This window comes from Phoenix dactylifera, chromosome 14 (genome assembly GCF_009389715.1).
Source record: "Phoenix dactylifera cultivar Barhee BC4 chromosome 14, palm_55x_up_171113_PBpolish2nd_filt_p, whole genome shotgun sequence".
Taxonomy (NCBI): domain Eukaryota; kingdom Viridiplantae; phylum Streptophyta; class Magnoliopsida; order Arecales; family Arecaceae; genus Phoenix; species Phoenix dactylifera.
Genome location: NC_052405.1, coordinates 6207764 through 6229926, shown reverse-complemented (window position 1 = coordinate 6229926; position 22163 = coordinate 6207764). Strand labels below are relative to the sequence as shown.

The 22163-nt window shown below is 37.8% G+C and overlaps 1 protein-coding gene across 1 annotated transcript in view; it reads right to left on the bottom strand.

Moving 5' to 3' along the window:
• LOC103708117 overlaps window positions 1–20672 on the bottom strand; it is a 46460-nt gene extending 25788 nt beyond the window's left edge. Inside the window, exons 1-4 of the mRNA XM_039133939.1 lie at window positions 20539–20672; window positions 19835–19952; window positions 1562–1785; window positions 887–1354 (exon numbers count right to left, since the gene is read on the bottom strand). Coding sequence (XP_038989867.1) covers window positions 887–1354; window positions 1562–1785; window positions 19835–19889 — 747 coding nt within the window. The 5' untranslated portion in view covers window positions 19890–19952; window positions 20539–20672. The remainder of the gene's footprint in view (window positions 1–886; window positions 1355–1561; window positions 1786–19834; window positions 19953–20538) is intronic.
• Between the last annotated feature and the right edge of the window lie 1491 nt (window positions 20673–22163).

The window sequence follows — 22163 nt, the reverse complement described above, 5'->3', positions numbered from 1 at the left end:
CAAATGAAGAACAAACATCTAATGCATTCTTGTATATACACTGCCTTCTTAAAATACAAGCCTACTGGAGCTATTCATCAATCGAAATGTCAAAATATTGACACTACACTCCTCAAATAGTGTAATATGATAGAGGTATATTTGAGGCTTGTTTGTTATTTAAACATCTAAAGATCGTTCCATTCAACCTTGTGAGTCTAAACAAACATGACCAGTGATGTCAAAGTATTGATTTTGATGCAAGCATGCAAGTAGTAGACTCCTATGACCAGCGCACGGCCCTTGCCTGTCCAAATGATAAAAAAGAAGATTACTTTAGGGAATGAAATGAGTGGAGCTGACTGGACCAGCATCAATCACAGTTCAATCAAAATTGAGCTACAACTAGATATTACATATACAAACTTAAAAGCCACCAACACCACAACATTAAAGATCATGGCTTTCCATGAGCTCCTAAAATTGTATCTTTATGCATTACCATAAAAAAATGCTCAACCAAACCGCATTAATTTGCATTTCTTCAAGCTATCAAAAAAGCAACCTTTCTAACAAGACTAACAAGGAAATAACCAAAGGCAGAAGCAGTTAAGATATCTGTCATGATTCAAACCAGAAACCTAATTTTTTTCTTTTAAAATTTAAATAACTAGTAGGAATCATGCTGCGCTCAACAGTGTCTCATAACAAGCAATAGCCAAATTCACATAAAAAGAAACATAACAAGTAAACGTTTATGGATTTCAAGCCACATCTCTCTCTCTCACTCACTCACTCTGTGTGTGTTCCCCTGAGGCCCACACACATTTTTTTTAAACAATGTAAAATAACAGACAACTGTCAATTTTCTTAGACAGGAAAGAGGAAAATCAAAAAACATGATTACCTGTGCCGGGAAACCCCCTCTAAAAGCTTGTCGCTCGAGGTTCATCCCTCCCTTGGTGGTTGCCTTGTAGATCCCGTAGAGAAGCTTGAGGTCGAAATCGTAGAGGAACAGTCTTGTTCCAGGCTGGATCTTCTCCACCAACTCTATCTTCCCCTTGGGCAGCCCGAACACCCTGTAGCTGTAGCACTCCGGCTTTGTCTTTCCGCTGCACATGAAGATGAAGCCCGACCGTCTTTCCGCATTCTCCTTCCTCTTCTCCCCGTCAGACTTCTTCTTGTCCTCAGCCTTCACATTCTCAGCTGCCGGAGCGGCGGTCGAGGTCGAGGCCCCGGCATCAGCCAAATCAGCCGCAGCGGTACCCTTGATCTTTTTCCCTTTATTTTTCTTCTTAATCTTTTTCGAGGGGCCGGTGGAGGCAGCCGCGGGCCCCTTGTTCTTCAGCTTATCTGGTTTCGCCATGGCTGCAAGCTAAGGAAATTCGAATCCAAAAATGAAACCAAATCGACAACGATCGTACATCTGGATTCGAACAAAAAAAGAAAAAAAAAAACAGAAATTTAGCTCAGAAACCCTAATTGGAACGGCGGAAAATCCTAATCCCAATAGAAACCAAAACCCTAAACCCAAAATTAAAGCCAGAGAGGGCAAGAGGAGAAGGGGGACAAGAAATTTTACCTGACGATAAGCCGCTAAAGACGGCCGGAAGAGGGGATGAAATGGGGAACGAGGGCGGAGAGAAGGGTTTAAATAGTAGAGAGGGACGGCTAGGATGAGAAGGAGGGGGAGCTGCGGCTTCGGATGGTGGCCACCTTCCGTACTCCAATACCGGCCCGGTCTTTTCCGTCCTTGAACCGGCCAATCTGAACCGCAGAGAGCGCTGGGGAGCTCTTCCTGCCTTCCTGGTAGGGAAATGAGAATGGCCCCTCTTATCACATCCCCGATTTCATAGCATTTCTTTTATTCTTATTTACCGATCAATGCAAATAATATTGATTTAATTACAAGAAAATTCTTGAGTTAAGATTCCGTCGACAGAGAGCGAAGAAGCTGTAATAGTATATGTCAGATAAATAATGAGATGAAACAATAAAAAAGAGCTCTATTTCTTTATTCTCGTGAGCAAGCACTAATTCCTTTTCTGCTCACAATTCAAATGGAGTGCGACCACCTATATACCCCTGGAGTTTCTCCCCATGTCCACCACCATGGGGCCAGCTACAACCCCTACTAATGGTTTCTGTAAATCCCATACATCAAGCATGCATTTCGGTGTACTGTCAGAAAAAATCAGCGGCTGTGATTGGCTGCATGCAAGACCGTATGGTGCATGCAATATAGGCAATATTTTTTTCTGGCCCTGGAGCAACCTTGGAGCTTTGGTGTTTCGAATCTAGTCATGTGAGACGGATCATGACAACCCCAACATTCCACGACCAAGCCGAGGGCTGCTGGTGAGGGCTGAGGATGGTGCTGCAGTCGATGCCCATGCTTTCGATGCTCGAGCTCCGGTGAGTTATGGTTTCAGGTTAGGGCAGTGGTGCCGATGGTATGTGTAGCACGAGCTTGGCAAGTGTGAGGGTTTAAGACCAAGAAGCTGGCAATGGAGAGGATGATGCTGAGGAAGGTAAGGAAGGTGAGAGAGAAGCAACTTCCACCATGCAAACCATGGGAAATGATATAATCCAGCAAACTAAATGGAAATGGTGCTCCAGCAAACTAAAAGGATGCTTCCAGTACTCAATCCATGAATATATTTCATGCATCAGCATTAAAGATCAGCCTGCCGATGCAACATTCCAGACACCAAAATTTCTCTTGGGAGAAACACTGAAGATATATTTACATTGACTGGAGAGTACCTTAACAATTGTGCCAATTATGTATACCGACCAGTACCAGAATCCCTACTTTAATAGTTGATCTTTCCAAAGACAACTGTTCAATAGTTGCAAACAACTGTGTTTCCAGGAAGCCTTTCTGAATAACAGAAACCGCAGCAGCAGAAGCAGCAAATATAACATAGAAACACTTGGCCGAATGAATTTAAGTCAAAAACCCAAGAAGATTTGAGAATATAACTAGCAAATCACCTTGACCTGATTTCAAAGTTGTCATCTCTTCAAAACTACCTTAACATGTGCCTCTCAAATTGGGCATAACAGCTGCTATTTATCAGAATCCGGGGGAAGCACGAATTTCCAATAGTCAACTTGCCCACACTCAGTGAACCTTAGGACCCTAAAGTTTGAACCAAACTTATAGCACTATAATTATATGTTATTTTTTACATAATTTACTCTTTGGCATCACAAGACAATGTTGGCATACAGAATGCGAAGCTGATTAAATCTTAGTTTGCCAAAGCAACATCAAGACAAAAAGCTTAGCAAGCCATGATCCTACTCATAATTCCTCAGATTTTCATCCTACGATTAATCCACATACCCTTCTAATCCTTTAAACATTTAGAAAAGAGGGGAAAAACTGAAGTTTTTTCGGAATGCAATTATCCACTGAATAGGTGATCCTTGTTCATTGAACCTGAATGAAAATTCATGAAAAAAACATATGCTGGTTTTTGTACTTAACTATTACAAGTATTAAAAAAGAGAGGACAATGAAAAAGGAGATGATGATGTAGTTGTTCTGTAACTAGCATAACAATCTTATTATCCTACTTATTATGTTTTTCTTGTTCTGTGCAAGGCAATAATGTATATACAGCCAGCTGAAAACCACTAAGATTGGTATGTTGATCATCACTAGCATAATAAGACAGAACAAGAAAAACAAGCCCCAATGCAAATCCGAAGTCCAAAATGATAGAAGTGAGTTCAAATCAGTTCAAAATATAATTTCTGGATGCCACACTAGTATCAGGATCTCTATGGAGATCCACTCCAGTTCCTATGCCTGCTCCTCAAGAACTTTATTTTGTTTCATTACAGAGATATATGTCCAATTAAACGCATGCCCCAATCTGCTTACACAATTGCTCTTGGTTCAGGTAACTAAGATCCAAAAACAAGGGTTCAATACAAGAGATTACACCCAGTGGTTTATGATTAAAAACCTTTGAACTCTCTCTCATAAAAACATTAGAAAACAAGCACTTTATTCTTTCCAAACTCTTATGCATTAAGCTAACCGAAAGTCAAACTCCTAAGGATCATGTAAACTAAATCATATAAACATGTCTAACAGTTGCCACAACAAAACAATAATGAGAAAGATAAGGCAAAATAGCATCTATATAATCTAATAGTGTCATCAACGTCCATCTTTCTCCTGCCAAGAAGTTTAAAAGAAAAAACACAGAATTCCACCAATAAGCTTTAGCATATAGAATACTCCATAATACGTTGTGCACCATGAGAAAGTTCGAAATTCCCAATATGAATTCAAGCTCAATATAGACTTCCCTCAAGTTAAGTACCACCACTACATTAAGCCGTAAAGGACCAGTTAGAAAGCACTCCCATCTCCATGTTTCTAAGATCCACTCCCTCCTCCACCAACCTCAGACAAGCTAGCATGAACCGCAAAGCATCTTCCCAACATAAAAACATAATTCTCACTGCAAAAATATAGCAGAAAAAACTACTTCCGGACTTCCAGTACTTTGTCAACAATTGAACTCTACACAACAAATGCAATTAAAAACCTATTTATTCCTTGAAAGAAAACAGAATCCAAAATATGCATGAGCCAACACCACTTTTCTAGTTGCAACCACTAATTGACTTTAATATTGTATAGGGCAATTGCACGTGACTAATGCCTATAAGATATATTTCATGTGGAGAATGCAACTTAAAAAATTCCTTTTCTAACCATAAAAGGCCATTATATTTATATCTAAGATTAAATATATGGAAACAACTTCGAATTCTTGCAAAAACACCAACCACCAGAAATTCTATCTCTACATCTAAATCAACCATCAAGTTTCCCTCTAGATGGTCTTCAATAAAATGTCAGTAACTTCCGGCATCGAGCACATCCTAGAAAACAAATGCTCCACTGTCATTGCTACAACCAGAACATAGACACACTGTTGTTAAGACCAGGATCATATGATAGAAGACCAGGATCATATCATATATCATAGACGGGGTCAAATCAGAAGAGACTCACAAACTGTATGATTGTTTCTGACTTCTTTTAACAATAAAAATAGGATAGAAACAACATGAAAGGTAAGCAGCATAACAAAATTGTGATTTGAATTGGTAGTGAGTACAACCATCACACAAGACATACTTCACCTTCTAACAACCATAAGCTTCTAAATATCATGTCCAAGAAACAAAACACTCCATTCAATTAATTAATATAGTCTTATTTCACCATATAAGTCCATAGAATATTTTAATATGCATATATGCACATATTCATACATACATATATATAGACACCCACACAAATACACACATATATACATATATATTATTTATATGTTTATGGAATTCAATTTTACTAACGTGTTTGGAAGTTTATCATTGATGAACCGATCATCATAATACTGGAAAAATATATATCTTAAAAGATGGATCCCTTAATGCAGATCTCACAATCCAAAGGATCGTACGGTCCCTAAGGTAGATCCTACGATCTAAAAACTGGATATCACAAACCAATGTAGATCCTGATCCGGGGATCCTACCTAGATCACCAAAGGGCCATTTAGACATGGATCATATGATCCAGGTCGAGAATTGTAAGAATCTAACAATAGTGCTTCTAGACATATTTTGAGAAGTCATCCATGTGCCACATAGTTACTAAACCCAGACAGAAGACTGAAAGCACCCAAGGGTCCAAGTTAATGGGTCACCAATCCAACGGCGAGGTAGATAGGTTGGACTAGTGTGCATTAAAATGTATCTAAAATTTTAAAAATAAAAATTACAACTAAAAAAAATAGAGATGCATAACTACTCATAAATTCTACATGACTCTTTAGTTGCCCTACAAATAGAAAATACTCAAAGATCATCTAATAATTCTGAAAAATATAAGATATTTTTAATATTACAAATAGGAAGGGTTTGAAAATATCAAAAAATGAGAATATAAATTTTTATTTTCTACTAAAGGAAAAGGAATTGATCATGTCTTTATGGAAACAATTGATCATGAAATACATGGTTAAAAAAATTTTAATGACACAGAACAAGTATAATAAAGCAACAACAGAAATTGCTGTGGAGGTTAGCAGGCTTTTCCCTAAATAAGAAGGTTAGCAGTTTGAATCCCAGTCAAAGAACTATTCTAATTTTTTTTTATCAACACCTCATGCACCCAGTTTTTTATTCAAAACCTGGTGCACCCAATTTTTACCACCAATTCACCGGGTATTTCTAAAAAACGACCAACTCTCTGGTTTTAGACCAGTTTGAGTGCATTTCTGATACCCATGAGAAACCATAAGATGCATAAGCTCACCATCAATGCCACCAAGCCATCACCTCACCCAAAGAGAGAAAAATCCACTTGAACAATTTCAACTTAACTTTCAAGCCAATTCAATTTTCATTTGATTATAACATCTGCAAATAACCTAACATAATAACTCATAGATATAACCAGTAGGCATCTAATATATATACACTAAAACAGAGGCTCTGCTTTGGTAGAGCTCTCCATCTGCCATGTGTCCAACTCTCCTTTTGCCACATCCAAATAATATTTACTTCCACACGAAAACATTTCTTGGACGGAGAGTATTTTTGTAGTTTGGGTTAAAAGGGAGGGCATGATGCAAGGAACATTACGTTCATGGGACATGGTATTTAATTCTATGCGAAGATGCTTTGTGGAGCACAATTTTGTAGTTTGGTTCACAAGAAGAGGAGATGCAAAAGTGCGGTCAACGAAAAAAATGTAAAATGTCCCCATGTTTGGTTGGAGATTTCAAAGGAGAAAGATGAAAAAGTAGCTTTTTCTATGAATATAAGTTTTCCACATTTCATAAAAAAAAACACGTGGGACATGGAAAAGCCACTTTCCTACAAGCTAGGAATTGTGGTAAATTTTTTTCAAAAAATGCCCTTAAGCCATATGATCTTCTATTATGAATTTTCAACTTAGGACTGAATTTTTCACTTGTTTTCTAAAGAATCATGATCTTCTATTATGTACCTGCAATCATGTTTCTTATATGAATCCAATAGGATCTATCAAACATTGGTAAAGAAATGAGTAAAATTTTACATCACGAGGTTTTGCTTGATTAAGATGTTCTTCTTTAGAAATCCAGGGGTGGCAATATACTTCGAAATTGCACGTGATTCTAAAAATTATACATGCGATGTTTTTTTCTTTGTAGTCCCTTTATTAAGAGCATAAAGGGTATGTTACACAATTTTTCTAGAAAAGTAGATGTTCAACCAAACATAAGTCATTCTGAAAAGTATGTTTTCTATGCCACTTTCTTATGATCAACCAAACATGCAAAAACCACATTCCTATATATCATATACTCAGGCATTAGCTTTCCAGAAAAAACATTCTGGTGAGGTAAAATTCTTCCCACAAACCAGATGAGTCCGAATTCCTCAAACATATTGGCAAAAAGAAATCAGCATTGAAAGGTAAAAAGAAGTGACAAGCAACAATATGAATCATGGTGATGATGAAGTAATTTAATTAACATATACAAGACTAAAAAGAATGCCAAAATTCTTAACAATATTCAAGAAGCTTACTTTTCTTTACAACAACTAATATTGACAATAGTTGAATTCATTATAAACTCAAATTTATTCCAAGAATAAAATTGTCGAAGCACTTAGAAGCACATTTAAATAAAATGGGTTCCATTGTTATTACAAAAATAATCTAACCATTCATTATTTTTACAACAACCAAAACATCTACATGTTTAGTTGACATTGGTGCAACCAGGATCAAGTTCTTAACATTCTTCTAACGCACACCAATAGAAGCACCTTGTAGTTGCGAAGCCAGTGCAACTAAGATCGAACAAGTTGCATTTGCATAAATTGACGGTCAAAGAACGCCAATGTACAAATTGTGACCCCACCAAATCCAAGATGCAAATCAAAGAGCCACCCCACCCCAACGAGCTGGATAAAATCACTATCCACAAGCTCCACAAAATAATCATCATGATGAAGGATGGCATGATCAACACAACAAATCTTCAATCTCCAATCTTAATAAATCTGAAAAACCAATAAAAATGCTATTTGTTAGAAAAGATGATGAAAACTCTCCAAAAAAATTATTATTTTTTGCAAGCACTTGCTCAACAAGTTTGCTACAAGAGTCAAAGTCATCACGTACCTGAGCCCAATTAAGGATCGATGAGGACATGTTTAATCACAGACATGCCCAGTTTGACGAATGCAGACGAATGCAGTAGAGAAGGCATTCTATATCTTGAAACGTAACTTCAAGGTCCTTCAAGTTTTAGCTCCATATAGCTTGAAGTAACATCATAATATTGTCATGGTGTGTCATGTCATAAATAACTCCATCCGATGCAACCATGGTAACAACTGGTATTTCAGTATGAAAATGGAGCCATAAGAGCCATCTGCAATGCAAGGATGTTGAGGATGACCTTGTCGTAGTAGGTCTGGATAATACACCTTTGTCAAATAACAACTTAGATTTGACTAGGAAGCAAGGAGCTATATAGAGGTAGAATATCTAATAACATTTGATAAAACATATCTTTTGTGTTGTGTTTGCTCCAAAGTTTTTCGAACTAGTACAAGACGGCATACTAAATAATAACCAGGGTAATGAACCGTGCCGGTAACCAAGGATTGCCTCTTTATTGGGGTTGCAGGTGCCTTTTATTTTTTTTATTTGATATGATGGGCAGCTGCCTTCTTACCCTTCGTGCCCCTCTCTGCTTGGCTGTCTCCCCCCTGACCGAGTCGACCGGGTACTGTAGTGGCCTCCTTTGACCATCTCTCAATCATGTCATTGAAAGGATATCTTGGATAAGGAGTCATATAGTAACTGGCTTTTCTACGGTTGTGGCTCATCAGCTGTAGCAATGGGTAGAATATTGCGCTCAATCCACTGCCCTACATCAACCCTAGCCTCGCTGGCTATGAAGTTGTCCGGTCGTGAAGGCTATCCTAGCTCGTCAAGCTCCGACTCCTGCTGGCCCACAAGCCATCCGATCATTGAATTATCTTCATCATCAATAAAACATTATAGATCGAATCTGCATACTTGAGCTCCGCTTTCTCTTGAATGCACTTTAACTTTAATCTCAGATTGATATACAAGGTCGTTGAGGCGCTTCTGTGTCAAACGGTTTCTCAACTTGCTGTGAATGAGGACGAAGGTGGACCAATTGCGCTCACAACCACTCGAAAAGACGGTCTGAAAAAGAATCCGGATAGCTAGCCGCTTAAGATTTTCGCGAACAACCCAAAATGAATCCACCATTCAACTGTAAAAAAAATTGATTTAAAATAGATATAAGATAGTACCATATTAGTAACCATCTAACGCCAAATGAATATCCTTCTGATAGGTAACATACCTAGATTCATAGTTGTCTTACTCACAACAGATGCCCGCTATCCAAACCTGTTATGGCCATCTCTAAATAATTTGGTCTATAAAAAACAATCATACTATATTATGTTAAAATAAAAGAAACCGGTTAACTTACATATGCCACTTAAATTAAGTTACCTCTTCTAAACATAGAGCCACGACTTCTGGATCAGACTTCATTTTGTAAATGACACTACACAAAGCTGGCAGAAGTTCATCATCCATATCAATTCCAGCTATGATGTACTGAAACCAGAGGTTCAGATAGTATGCTACACATAGAAGAGACCGCCTTAATTCATATGATAATTTGATAGCCTCACTATCACAGTGGCCTGCTGCCAGAATGTCTGCTCCGTCATCAAGTCTTCGACCCTGCTCCCTTCAGTGTCATACCGGGCATATCTACTTTTCTGCCACTCCTGACTAACAAACATCTAACGTAGGACTATTTTCTTTACAAGAAGGCTATCAAGTACAGCGTAGTTGGTAGCAAAGCGTAACTCTTGAACTAAAAATCTCTCCTTCTGCAAACCTCCTCATTAGTAAAAGGACCCAAATATGGTTATAAATATACCTGGTAATGCTTTAGGCTGTCTCCACCATATGCCACTCTACGGATCTTTGAAATATTCATTAACATAAGGTCGATACAATGTGCAGCATATGACGTCTAAAAAAATATGGTCGTCACTCTATCAAGATCTTCCGACGACCTTATATTGTGATCCATTATCAGTGACGACCTGCACAACATTCTCCTCTCCTACCTGATCAATCATCTCCTCCATAAGTTTGAGGATGTACCTGATCCGAAGCATCAACCGACTTATGCAAGAAAATCTTCGTAACACAATATGTCAGAAAATTGATGCTGTGCCTGATAGGACCGGTTCAACCATCACACATCACAACCAATCCATATGTCGCCAACTTGCTTTTATATCACAATATGTCATAGCCTAAAGGATCTACACCGAAACCAGCAGCCTCTATGGCGAAAAAAGTATACCTATAGTACATATTGTCCGCCACATTCATTGAAATGTGGCTAAAATGAAACCAGAATCTAATAGCTCAACACATATCCTTTTTCTTATCCTTCTTCAGTATTAAGTCAACCCTCTGCTGTTTCGAATCTTTGCTGGAGAAGACATGTCGATCTAAATCGTGAATTGCTGCTCCTAGTGGAATCTCTTTCGATGACTTCTTTTTGCTACCAAAAGCCTCCAGTATAAATGCAATCCGACCACCGCCTCTGCTGACGCCCTCCCTGAGGTCCTCATGAACTCTCAATATGCCCCGCTGCTCGCAGAACCGAAGCCCGACTCATAGAATGAGGGTCCAAATCGAGATCTATGCCTGACCACCTCTTGTTGCCACTGATCATCCAGGCTCGCCTGCATTGCAGCCTAGATCTGTCCCTCCTCATCATCTAGAGAGAACACATCTGACTCCCTAAAGTGATAGAAAGTGGCTCTGCTGCTCGGCGTTCCACCACCTTTCTGGCAATCCTCTCCTTCGAATTTTTGAAATCAGTGAGATTCTTCATCAGCTGCCGAACCTGCTATGGGCATTTAGGGCACATAACTACATCAAGATAATTACCAGCTATGTGCTGCTTCAATATGGTTACCCCTTCTATTCTGAATTGCTGGTTGCACCAGTTGTATTGCCACTAGTGTCGACCTGAGAGCATTCACTCATGCTTCCAGCCAATATCACGTTTGGATCCTTTTTTCTTGATGGCTCTATTCCTGCACCGAATCGATCAAGTACGCCAGTTTATCAGTTTTTAAAATTAAAAAATTATTAATACAAGGATGATAATTTTTTACCTTAAAAATGCATCTAATTTATCTAATACATAACCGTAATTTTTCTTATTTTTATCATAAATTTAGAAAAATATGATTTCTATCTCAAAAATTACTTCTAAATTATGTGATATGTACTACTATTTTTCATAATTTTTTATATTAATTATATTTTTTATATTTTTATATTTAAAAATAATTTTTAAAAAATAATATTTTTAAAAAATAATTTAACATTAGATTGATATAAAACCCAATAATGGATGCTGCATATATTTTTCTAAGCCCTCGAACATGCATAAATTGTTACTTATTTCTCAATTTTTTTCAAATTTAGGCCTATGCTACTGTATGCATGATCGCATCAAAACTTAAATGAGTGAACACCAAATTTTTATATAAAGTAGTTTGCATGCCCCTAAATAAGTTTCTGATTTTACAAAATTTTTACTATTTATTTTTTAGAAAAATAATAATTTAATCCAAATATATATTTATAATTTATAAAAATTACATATAATTCAAAAATTAAAAAATTTTATGTCAGCATGTACATCGTCCATATATCAATATATAAAAAAGTCAAACCCAAATCAAAAAATTTAGCATGATCTCTTTTTATTTTGCAATTTTTGAGTTATATTTTCAAAATCCCTAAAAAAGAAAGATGGTAGCAAAAAAAAAAGCACACGTTAATTAGCCTTGGCTCTTATTTCTGATAGCTTGAATTAGTATTATTTGTGGATTTTTTGAAAAAAGAACAAGGCCCAAATTTTGGAAAGGCCTTTTTCGGCCTTACTTTTCAGTGTCGCTCAGGCCACAGCAAAAGATGTGGCATGGCAATAATTGCCACAGATCCCGCTGTGGCAAAAAAGGCCACAACGCGCGCTGTGGCCTTTGGGCCAAAGGCCCAAAATAACCTCGACTCGGTGCGAGCCGGTCGAATCATGGTCGAACCTGACGGAAGCATCCGGTTCTATCTAGTATCGGCCAGTTCCAACCGGTGTTACTATGGTTGGAACCGTTTTCCATAAGCAAACCGACTCGGTCAGAGACCAGGTCGGCTCGATTTGGCCCGAACTGAGCAGCATAGCCCGGTTCTGCAATACTTGCCAGTAACCATCTGATCTGGTTCGAGGGATTGGTTCGGCAGAGTTTATAGACCTTGGTTTGCTCAATCATACAAAATGCAAACTCTAGATTGACAAGCAGGAGGGAAGAATGGTTCATAGGTCTACTATGGGGCTTCGTCAAAAGTGCATCAAAGATTTATGGTACATGGCCACAATGTCAAGGAAATGCCACAAGATACTCTCAAGCTCCATGTGAGAAGCTCCAGGTATGTTGCTTTGTACATGCCTTCTCGAGTTTTGATGAGAACTCAAACCCACATATTGCTTTAGAAAATGTTCTCCTTAAGTGGCTGTAAGGACAATTGTGTTGTTCCATTTAAATAAGGAGAGGTTAAGTGAGCACCAACCAAGCAACGAATATCTTCATTCGTTGGTCAGCTGGTTAGGGGGTTGAATACCAATAGTTAAAAGTTGTCAATGTGATGGTTAACCACTCAGCATCCAAACACAACCAAACCTGGTTATCTACCTTTTTGGCTCATATATCAAATAAGGCTATTCATGCCTTTTAGAGGGTTGTTTAGCTGGTTAGCTAGATAACCTTGTGTTATCAACTCTACCTAGCATTCCAAACACAGCCTTAAAGAACCAGTTCCCAAGCAAACCTTAAGATAATGCTGACTTTGACAATCTACAGATCACTTGACTCAACTCTCAGGAAGTGTTACTTTACAAAGCTTAGCATGTTCAATAATTGGACAAGCCCTAAGCTTATTTAGGGTTTAAGGGAGCCAGACCAAAGCGTCGCATAAGATGAAACACCCACCAAATTGAATCAACTTTGGTCAGCCTAATGAAAAGCAATCATACTCAAGATCAATCTAGATCATCACTTATTTTATTCACAAATACCTAATATATGCTTAACTTTGTTGTCCAATGCATTGTATTCATTTTTTAACTGTACGTAGCCTCAAAATTTTCCCATATGAAGCACATGACAATATCGAGCTAAATAAACTCCAAGAGCCATGGTCGGCAGAACCATCCCGGTTCGGAACATCCCAAGTCATACCCGCAGCGGACCAGAATGATTCCAACAATGAAACCGAGACCAACGACAAAGGGAGAGAAGAAAAAAGAGGAAAAGAGAGAGCATAGGAGGGAGGCAGAGGGAGAGGAAGAGAAAGGCCGGCTGAGCCGACTGGCAAAGGCCAGGGAGCCTCCGCACGGAGGAGGCGAAAGCCAAGGAGCCACGAAGGCGGGGCTCCGAAATAAATAAATAAAAAAGTGAAGTCGACAATGAGTTTGCTGATTTTCACATAAAATTCATAAAAATAAAAGCCCCCCTCCCCCCAGCCCCTATTTCGAACAAAATATGAGACCGAAGGCAAAGCCCGCCTCTGCCAATCCCCAGCTTTCGCCTCCTCTGCGCGGCGGCTCCCCGACGCTCTACTGGCTCTCCATCGGCCTGCCCCTTCCCTCTCTCTCTTCCTCCCTCCCATTCTCCCTCTCCCCCGCCTCTACTGTGTCGGTACAGGCTGGCACAGTACGGCACAAGGCCGTACCGACCCGTGCCGCCGGGCAATCGGTCTGGGGCCCGGTACTGGCACAGCAGACGTTGGCAGGAGCACAACAAAAGCATTAAAAGGATATAGGTCTAAAAATATGCAATGGTTTATATAAGAGAAATATACCTAACAAATTGATCTTTAAACACATATTCCTATCCATTTACAATGCATGACTCAATAACAAGTGCAATTATACTAGCATTGTCCCAGCAACAAGAGTCAAATTACTTATGGTTAATAAATTCGATATACTAAGATTGATTGCAATCAATATTTAAAGGTGAGTTTGCCACCATTATCCTCATTATCTTTCCAACAAGAGAACACTTGCAATCATAATTTATTCACTTTTTAAGTAAACTAATTTTGGAGCTACATAATGATATTGTCCTCTACAAAAACAAGTAATTCACCATGATATTGTCCCAAAAGTCATAAACTCAACTATGAAGCTTCAGATAAGGGAACATTTTATGTAATCCAAGTAGGGCTAGAACTTGACCCATGTCGACTTCAAGCCAGATTCTGGGCTTGATTTGAGAAGGTTCAAATCAAGCATAGGCATGTAATCCAACACTTGACCGAGTTTCAAACACAATTTTGAACCAAGCCTTGGCTTGATCCAAGACAGGCACCTTAGTGGAGATAATAATTACCAATCAGCCTTTTCACCAAAATTGTTTAAACCTACGCATGTTTGCTTCAAAGGAAATCCATGGATAAAGAATTAAAGGACATTGTCATGGAAAGGGAAATTTTTCAAAGATTTGGAAAAGCTTTTTAAATTCGTCAATTTGTTGTTAAAACAAATAGAAAACTAGATCTTTTCGGACAAATAAGATTTCCATGGATTATTTGTTGCAATCTAAACAAGCCCTTAGCAAAATTAAATAGGATTCACTAAAAGAGGCATGTTATTAACTGAATATTGTTGTTCGTTTCCATAATATTTTACATGAGTATCTTAATTTTTTTAGAAAATAAAATAAGTAAGATGGAGTCTTGTAATTTTGCCAAGCCCATAAAACATAAAATAGAAATATCCTATACAATAAAAGTTTTCTCAATCATTAGGGTCTACAAAGAAGCCCTACGGAAATATTATTTGCAAACCAATCTAATGCCGGAGTGGGGTTAAACTTCGGCTGAAAACTCAAAGAAGGGTATGTCAGTGCAACTAGTTGTGGCGAGGTAAAAACTCCACTACGGCATATATGACACAAGGATGGATGGTAGTAGGAAGAGGATAACGGATGGATCACTCCCAAGACCAAAAACACAACCTTGGCAAGCCATTCCAACAATATAGTTCTCACATGCCCTTTAGCAAACCTTAAAAATCTACAAAAAAGGAAGAGAAAGAATATAGAGAAGGCAAAAATAAGCAGGTTTTGTGGGGATAATAGAACCTAGTACAAGGTCGTTGCAGTGTTGGATATCGTGCATAGGAGGTAGTTTGGCTGAGATCTCATCAGGCACAACATCAACGAACTCTTCGAGAAGTTTGATCGCCCTAGGAAGCTTCGGGGACTCCTTGTTCTCTTCTAGCACAATTAGGGCACACGCAACATAGACTCCTTGCATGCATTGAGGAGTTCAGACTTGAATGCAAAGGCGCTGGCCTTTTGATGAGAGCTTAGGGTGATGATCCATCTTCAATGGTACTAGGATAATCTTCATGCCATCCTTCTCAAAAGTATACATATTATTGAAGCCATCATGAATAGCTCTGAGATCATAGATGTCCTAACAATATATGACAAACATCCATACATAGGAATAACAATGCATTACGCCCCATCTTGATATCGTTTTTCGAAGGAGAATTGGATCAAACAACGTTTTGCTACCTTCACTTCGTTACCTTTTCTTAGCCATTACAACTTGTAGGGACAAGGGTGATCTTCGGTAGGCAATTTCAGCTTGTCAAACATCAGCGGACATTCTCTAAGTTGCCTCCGTTTATGATGATGGTACATACCTTGCCATGCGAAGTGCACTTAGTATAGAAGATGTAGCATAACCAATCTTCTTCAACTACCATGATCGTATTCATGGCTGTAGTGAACTATCAAGACTTCACCTTGATTGGCATGCAATAGCTTTCTTGCTCGGGCAGTCGGCTGCAATATATGCTCAAATCCTTAGCACTTGAAACACTTAATAGTGTTGAAACGGTTAAAGTCGCTAAGGATGCCCTTATTCTTCTGAGATTGGGAGGCACTAGCTTTGGAGGGTGTCAATGTTTTTGACATGGAACACACCCGATCAGACGCTCCATCTCTATACCTTGAAAAGCATAAATTAGTTATTCTTAGTTGCTAATTTTTGACCTTTTTTGCCAAGTATCACATCGCTCAGCATCCAATGGGGTTGAAAATGCACGACTTGCTCAATTTCATACTTCAATCTTGCAGGATATCATGCTATAATTTGCTCTTCAGGCTCTTAATATCGCACGTCATAAGAAATTGCTCAAATTCCTTTATGTACTCTTTATGCTTATATCGCATTGCTGTAGATTGTGGAGCTTAAAAAATTTATTCCGACGATAATCTTCAAGAAGAAACTTGCATTTGAGCTCACAATGCATCTAATCCCACTTGCGGATCTTGTCGCATCCTTCATGCTTACATCGTCACTTCAGTTTTTTTTCACCAAACTAATACATACTTAAGCTTGATAGTGGCTAGCTTCACACATCGATCGTCGAAAACTTCATTAAGCTCGAAACTCATTCAACTATACAAAGCCAATCAACAAAATTGTCATGTTGTAGGCATCCTTTAAAGTCGAAGATGTCTATTTTGATACCGAGGTCATGATGGTTGCCATGTAGTCTTTGTTCACATTAGTGCCTGATATCTTCTATGCTCGATGAAGATGCTTTTCTATTGTAGACAAATTAAAATCTTCCACTTCTTCATTGGAACACTCACTTCCGTCATCAAAAAGCTCTCTGTCAAAGTAGTGATTGGAACCCTGGCGCTATCGATGTTCACGTTGCTCCTGCCGTTGATGAAGCCGTTGATTTTCTTGTTGAAGTTGTTTAAGCTGGCGACATAATTCATCTAATTCAATGTCTTTGAAGATCTTGCTCGTGTTCAACATGCCCTTCACTTTATGGCAGCGAGGAGGCATATTGGAACCGTGCCCTGATACCGACGTGTGTTGAACTTGGGCTAAAAACTCAAAAAAAAAGAGAACGATATGCCAGCGCAACCGATTTATGGCGAGGTAGAAACCCCACTACAGCATGCAGTGCGAGTGGATGGTAGTTAGAAAAGGATCAAAGGTGGATCTCTCTTCCAAGGCCAAAAACACTATCTTGGCAAGCCACTCCAAAGATACACCTCTCATACACTCGCAACCCCTAAGAGTCCAAAAAGAAGAGAGAATAAAGAGAAAGGCAAGAACAATGCACACACGAGAAGTCTCACTAAAACAATAGCTCACAAGTATTTCTAGTATAATTACATGAGGAGCCCCAATGGGGTAAGTAGTACAAGAGGACTCTTTTTTCAACCTTCCAATGTAGGATTCCAAAATCCTATTCTGACCCAAAAAATCCTAACTATTAACTTTCCTAATAATATCATAAATTCTCAAAAAAAAAGTTCACAGAGATCAAAACTAACATTAAACTTTCCTAATGAGACTAAATTTATGTTGGGTTCCAAAAGCTATGCAACCGAAACCCACAACCCATGTGACAGCACGTGCGCCTTAGGTGCTCCGGCATCACAATCTCCAAAAACCAATTAGCTTGAACTTATCTAGGTCCTCGCTATAGTGACAATTTCACAAATTTTCCCATGTTAGAGTAGAAAGAAAGTTAAAGGAAGATAAGGCATATTGGGCATCAAATTTCAACCTGATTAGGCCAATAAATCTTAATTGCACTCCATCTTCCATGTCTGCCACCTTCTCTGATCATCTTTCTCTCTGAGGTCTTGAGAGAGACTTTTTTCTTCCCTCTAGTCAACTTTTACTCCACCCAATGGGTTGCACAAGCATCGATCCCTCATCAAATACCTTCAAAGAGCAAAATGATAGAAGAACTAATATTTGGCAAAAAAACTAGGGAGGTTTAAGAATAACCCCTTAACAAACATTTCTTAATTGCAAGGTAGATTTGTCTCAATCATGCACACATGCAAAGGTCAATATGCAACTCCACAAATACACTATATTTGACAGGTAAATGTTCAAAAATTGCTTAACAAAAATAAGTATTGCAATATAAAATATTTAAAAAGAATCATAAATTATTGGTAAACTTTAGGAAATTTTAATTTTTGTGTCAAGTTGGCAAAAATTAAGAAAAGAAACTAGGATGAAAACTTTACGTATGGTTGAAACATTTTCCCCAAAAAAAAAGAAATTTCGAACAATACACAGATTACCAAACAATCTTCAAGCAGTTATAAAGTATTCTTCTATCACGATTTTGAAAAGAATATTCCCCAAATGTTATTAAATAAAAGAAACTAAAACCTAAATAGGACTCCAAGTATAAAATTATATGCTTGAAGTTTAACATATCGATATTAACCTTCATATATTGAACTAAGCATTTCATAACATCCTTATTGAACTTTTTTTGAAGTATAACTCATCTCAACCTGCTAACTAACAGATAAAACAAATTCTAGCATGTAAAATGTTAACTCTTATTACAGCAAAAAATAAGTCAAGAAATATGAAGCAAAACTTAATGTCTTAAATGGCATATGGGGAGACCCTTAACAAACTCATGCAACAAAAAAAGATAGACACTTCATTTTATATATTTAAAAAAGGAGCTTAAAATTACATCCCATTTTCTAATAGAAGCAAGAATATTCTAGGGAAAAAGGGTAATATCAAAACTAATTTCAAACATGATTAGACTTGACATTTTTACCATAAGCTACAAATTTACCAAGAAATGCTTCCCATACTTATAACCTCCATCAGCAAGCCATCTGTCTAGGTCATTTACCACTAATATTCATCCTCAATATATAGTAGAAGTCACCATATAGCCAATTAAACACAATTATCATATTCTCAAGCCTAGCAATTTCCCATTTACCCATCTATTCCATCATCAACCCTATCTTTACCATGGCCTCATCAATCTTTGTCAAAGAGATCATGCAACCTTGGTCTTAAATAACAACCTCATTTTAATTATGCTTGTCTATGCTGGAGTACTAGTGCCTTAATTTCCTAACATCCGTCCAACTTACGATTTTTGATAAATTTACAATGTCCCAATTAATGTTAAGCCTTATATGCATGCGAATAAGAACACCTCAAATCAGGCTATATAGGAGTCAATTTCCGTAAATTCTCTCTTTCATCATGGATACATATCATCATGACATTTAAAACAAGAATATTCTCCAAATGCTAGGCTTTTGTAGACTAAGGCAAGAATAAAATAGAAAAAATCAAGATTCCAAAAAGTAAGCATCATCCTTTGAGCAACTTGTAATGTTGAAAATATGAGATATACAAATATATTTTAAGCCACTAAGGAGCCATTTCCTCTGGCTATATTTATGCCCTTTAATGTCTATCTAATACATAAAAAGCAGCACTGAAGACAATATTATTTACACATTCATTTATTGAAAAGTGCCCTCATCAAGAGGTATGGCGATCATGAATAGAAGACCAACCAAACTAGCAAATGACACCCTCCCTACACAAGCAGTAGGCTTGGTGCACAAAATTTGCTCATTGAAGTTTCAAAACTTACAAAATTGTCATCGCCAATAACAATTCTAAAACAGAATATGTAAAACAACTATGAACTCTGGTAGCGTAAAAATAGTAGCATGACAGGAATGCTGAAGCATGCAAATCATCTGTGTATTTCAATTATAAAATGCACCAGTATCAATACTTAAAAATCATTCTTAAAAAACTTGAGAAAGTATGTACCAAGGAACAGGAGCAATCCCTGCATAATGGCTTTTTCAACGATGACAGCAACCATATCAAGACCATATCAACATGGAGCTTCGTTCCATTGCTTAAAACACCAATGAACAAAACATACCTAATGCACGAAAGAAAGCCGAAATATTTTCACTCGTCCAAGTTTAAAGAAAGCAACAGATATGCTTTCTTTAACTCTTAAAAACATGGTAGAAATCGGGCAGGTAGAGAGAAAGCCCTCTAAGGGACCGCATGGAATACAATAATCAATAAATGCAAAAACATCACCAGAAAATATGCCCAACTCAATCTAAAAGTTCGAAATCCCTGTACAAAAACAACAACATCCTGAAATCATTCGATCAAAAAAAACCATTCAACTCATGGTAAATTTCAATTAGCGAATAAACTTTCCTGAACAAAAGAGGTGGACGGATCTATCTTCAAAAAAAAGAGAAAAATAAAAAGAAAAACAATTGCATCGAAAAGTAAAAACCGTAGACGAGCTCTCATCAAATGGGAAAAAAAGAAAGAAAGAAAGAAGGAACCCCTAAAATCCTCATGTTTTACTGAAAAAGAGACTGTACCATTCGAATTCGAGTAGATCTCTGTCGGAATCCATACGTACTAACAAAATCAAGCGAGCGAGAGAGAGATCGAAACCCTAACCCTAGCCGTAGAAATTTCGATCGGAGAAGAAATCGCACCTTGATAGCGGGACGCGGCGGACGCTTCCATCCGCCGAAGGGGAGATCGAGGAAGACGTCGCCCTTCGCAGGGGAGAAGAAGAAGGATCGGGAGACGAAAACAGGGAGCCCGACGAGCGCCATAGCGCGCGGCGACGGCGGCGAGAACAGAGACAGGCGAAGGCACTTCTCTTATAGAGCCGGAGGCCTAGATGAACGGCTGCAATTTCTTGGCCTGAGATATTGGTCCGATGCCACGCCGCGTGGCGTTGGGCGCGGGTGATTAGAGACTCGAGAGTCGCCGCCACGTAGGTTAGCCGCGGCTGGCCTTCCACTCTTTGAGATACGTGTATAAAACTGCGATCGACCATCCCATTCAAATTTGGTTGCGTTCATGGCATTCCCCATCTTATTAGATTCGAAATTTAAAAACCTCAAACGTTCAAAAGCTAAATTATTCTCTACCGGAAAAAAAAAAAAGCTAGATTATTCGCCAACCATTTCATCCACTTGGATGCTTATAACTGCTGCTTCTAATATAGCTACCACTAGGAACATGTTATCATGTCACATCTTTGAAACTCGAAAGTGTTAGAAAATACATGCATAACCAAAAAAAATTCTCAAATCTATAGATGTCACAAAAATTAATATACAACAAAATAGTAAATTTAATGGAGAAAGATGAAATGCTGGGGGGCTCACTATCTAAACACTACCCTGACTTTTCAAGATTGAATAAAATATTCTCATGGTATAGGTTGTGATTATGAAGTTTTGCAACTTTGGTCATAATTAATATAACCCAAAAATTTTGCACACCTTGTCTAACAACAATCTTGTTACTTTTTCATTGCAGCCTTTAGATTATTATCATGCCAACTACTTGTCTAAGGAGTAGGGGGGATACCAACTACACTTCTCTCTTCTTTTCATTCTAGGACTTTATGTTGCCAATTCAATTCCATAATACAAACAATGCCATTTTTAATGAGCATGAAAATAGGTATTTCAAAATAAAAGGAAAAAGTTTCTTATGCATGCAACAAGTCCCAAGTTGTATCTAGCTCCAAAATTCATGATGGATTGTTACATGTTATGGCATGCATAATCTTCAATAGAGTGTTGTGCTTCTAATGTCCATGGTTAAAACTACCTCTATTGCATATCTACCATAGCAAACAATAACATCAAAAAATACTCCTTTTTTTCACAATTGAAGACTTCATATTTGAAAGTTATAGTATAGATGTTATGAACAATGCCTTCCTATTTTTGTCATTGGCTTATTAATAGTGAAACAAAAATAGAATTGTTAAAAGAGATAGAAGATCTTGCATAGTAAACCTTACGTGCTACTTCTAAGGTGACAACTCCACTCAATTGCTATATTATGTAAGTGCAACATCACAAATGTACTTATATTTTTAATGAAAATCTTAGCCAAATTACATTGACATTCTTGATTTACTAGATTGTCCTTATCTATAGAATATATCTAGTCTACAACATTATGTTATTTGCCCAATTGCCTAGGCCAAATCTAGAGGACTATGCACAACCTACGAGCTAGCCTGAATATAACATGAATGTTAATTTGGTCATATTAATTGGCTAATTTCTCAAAGTCATCCAAAAATAAGCAT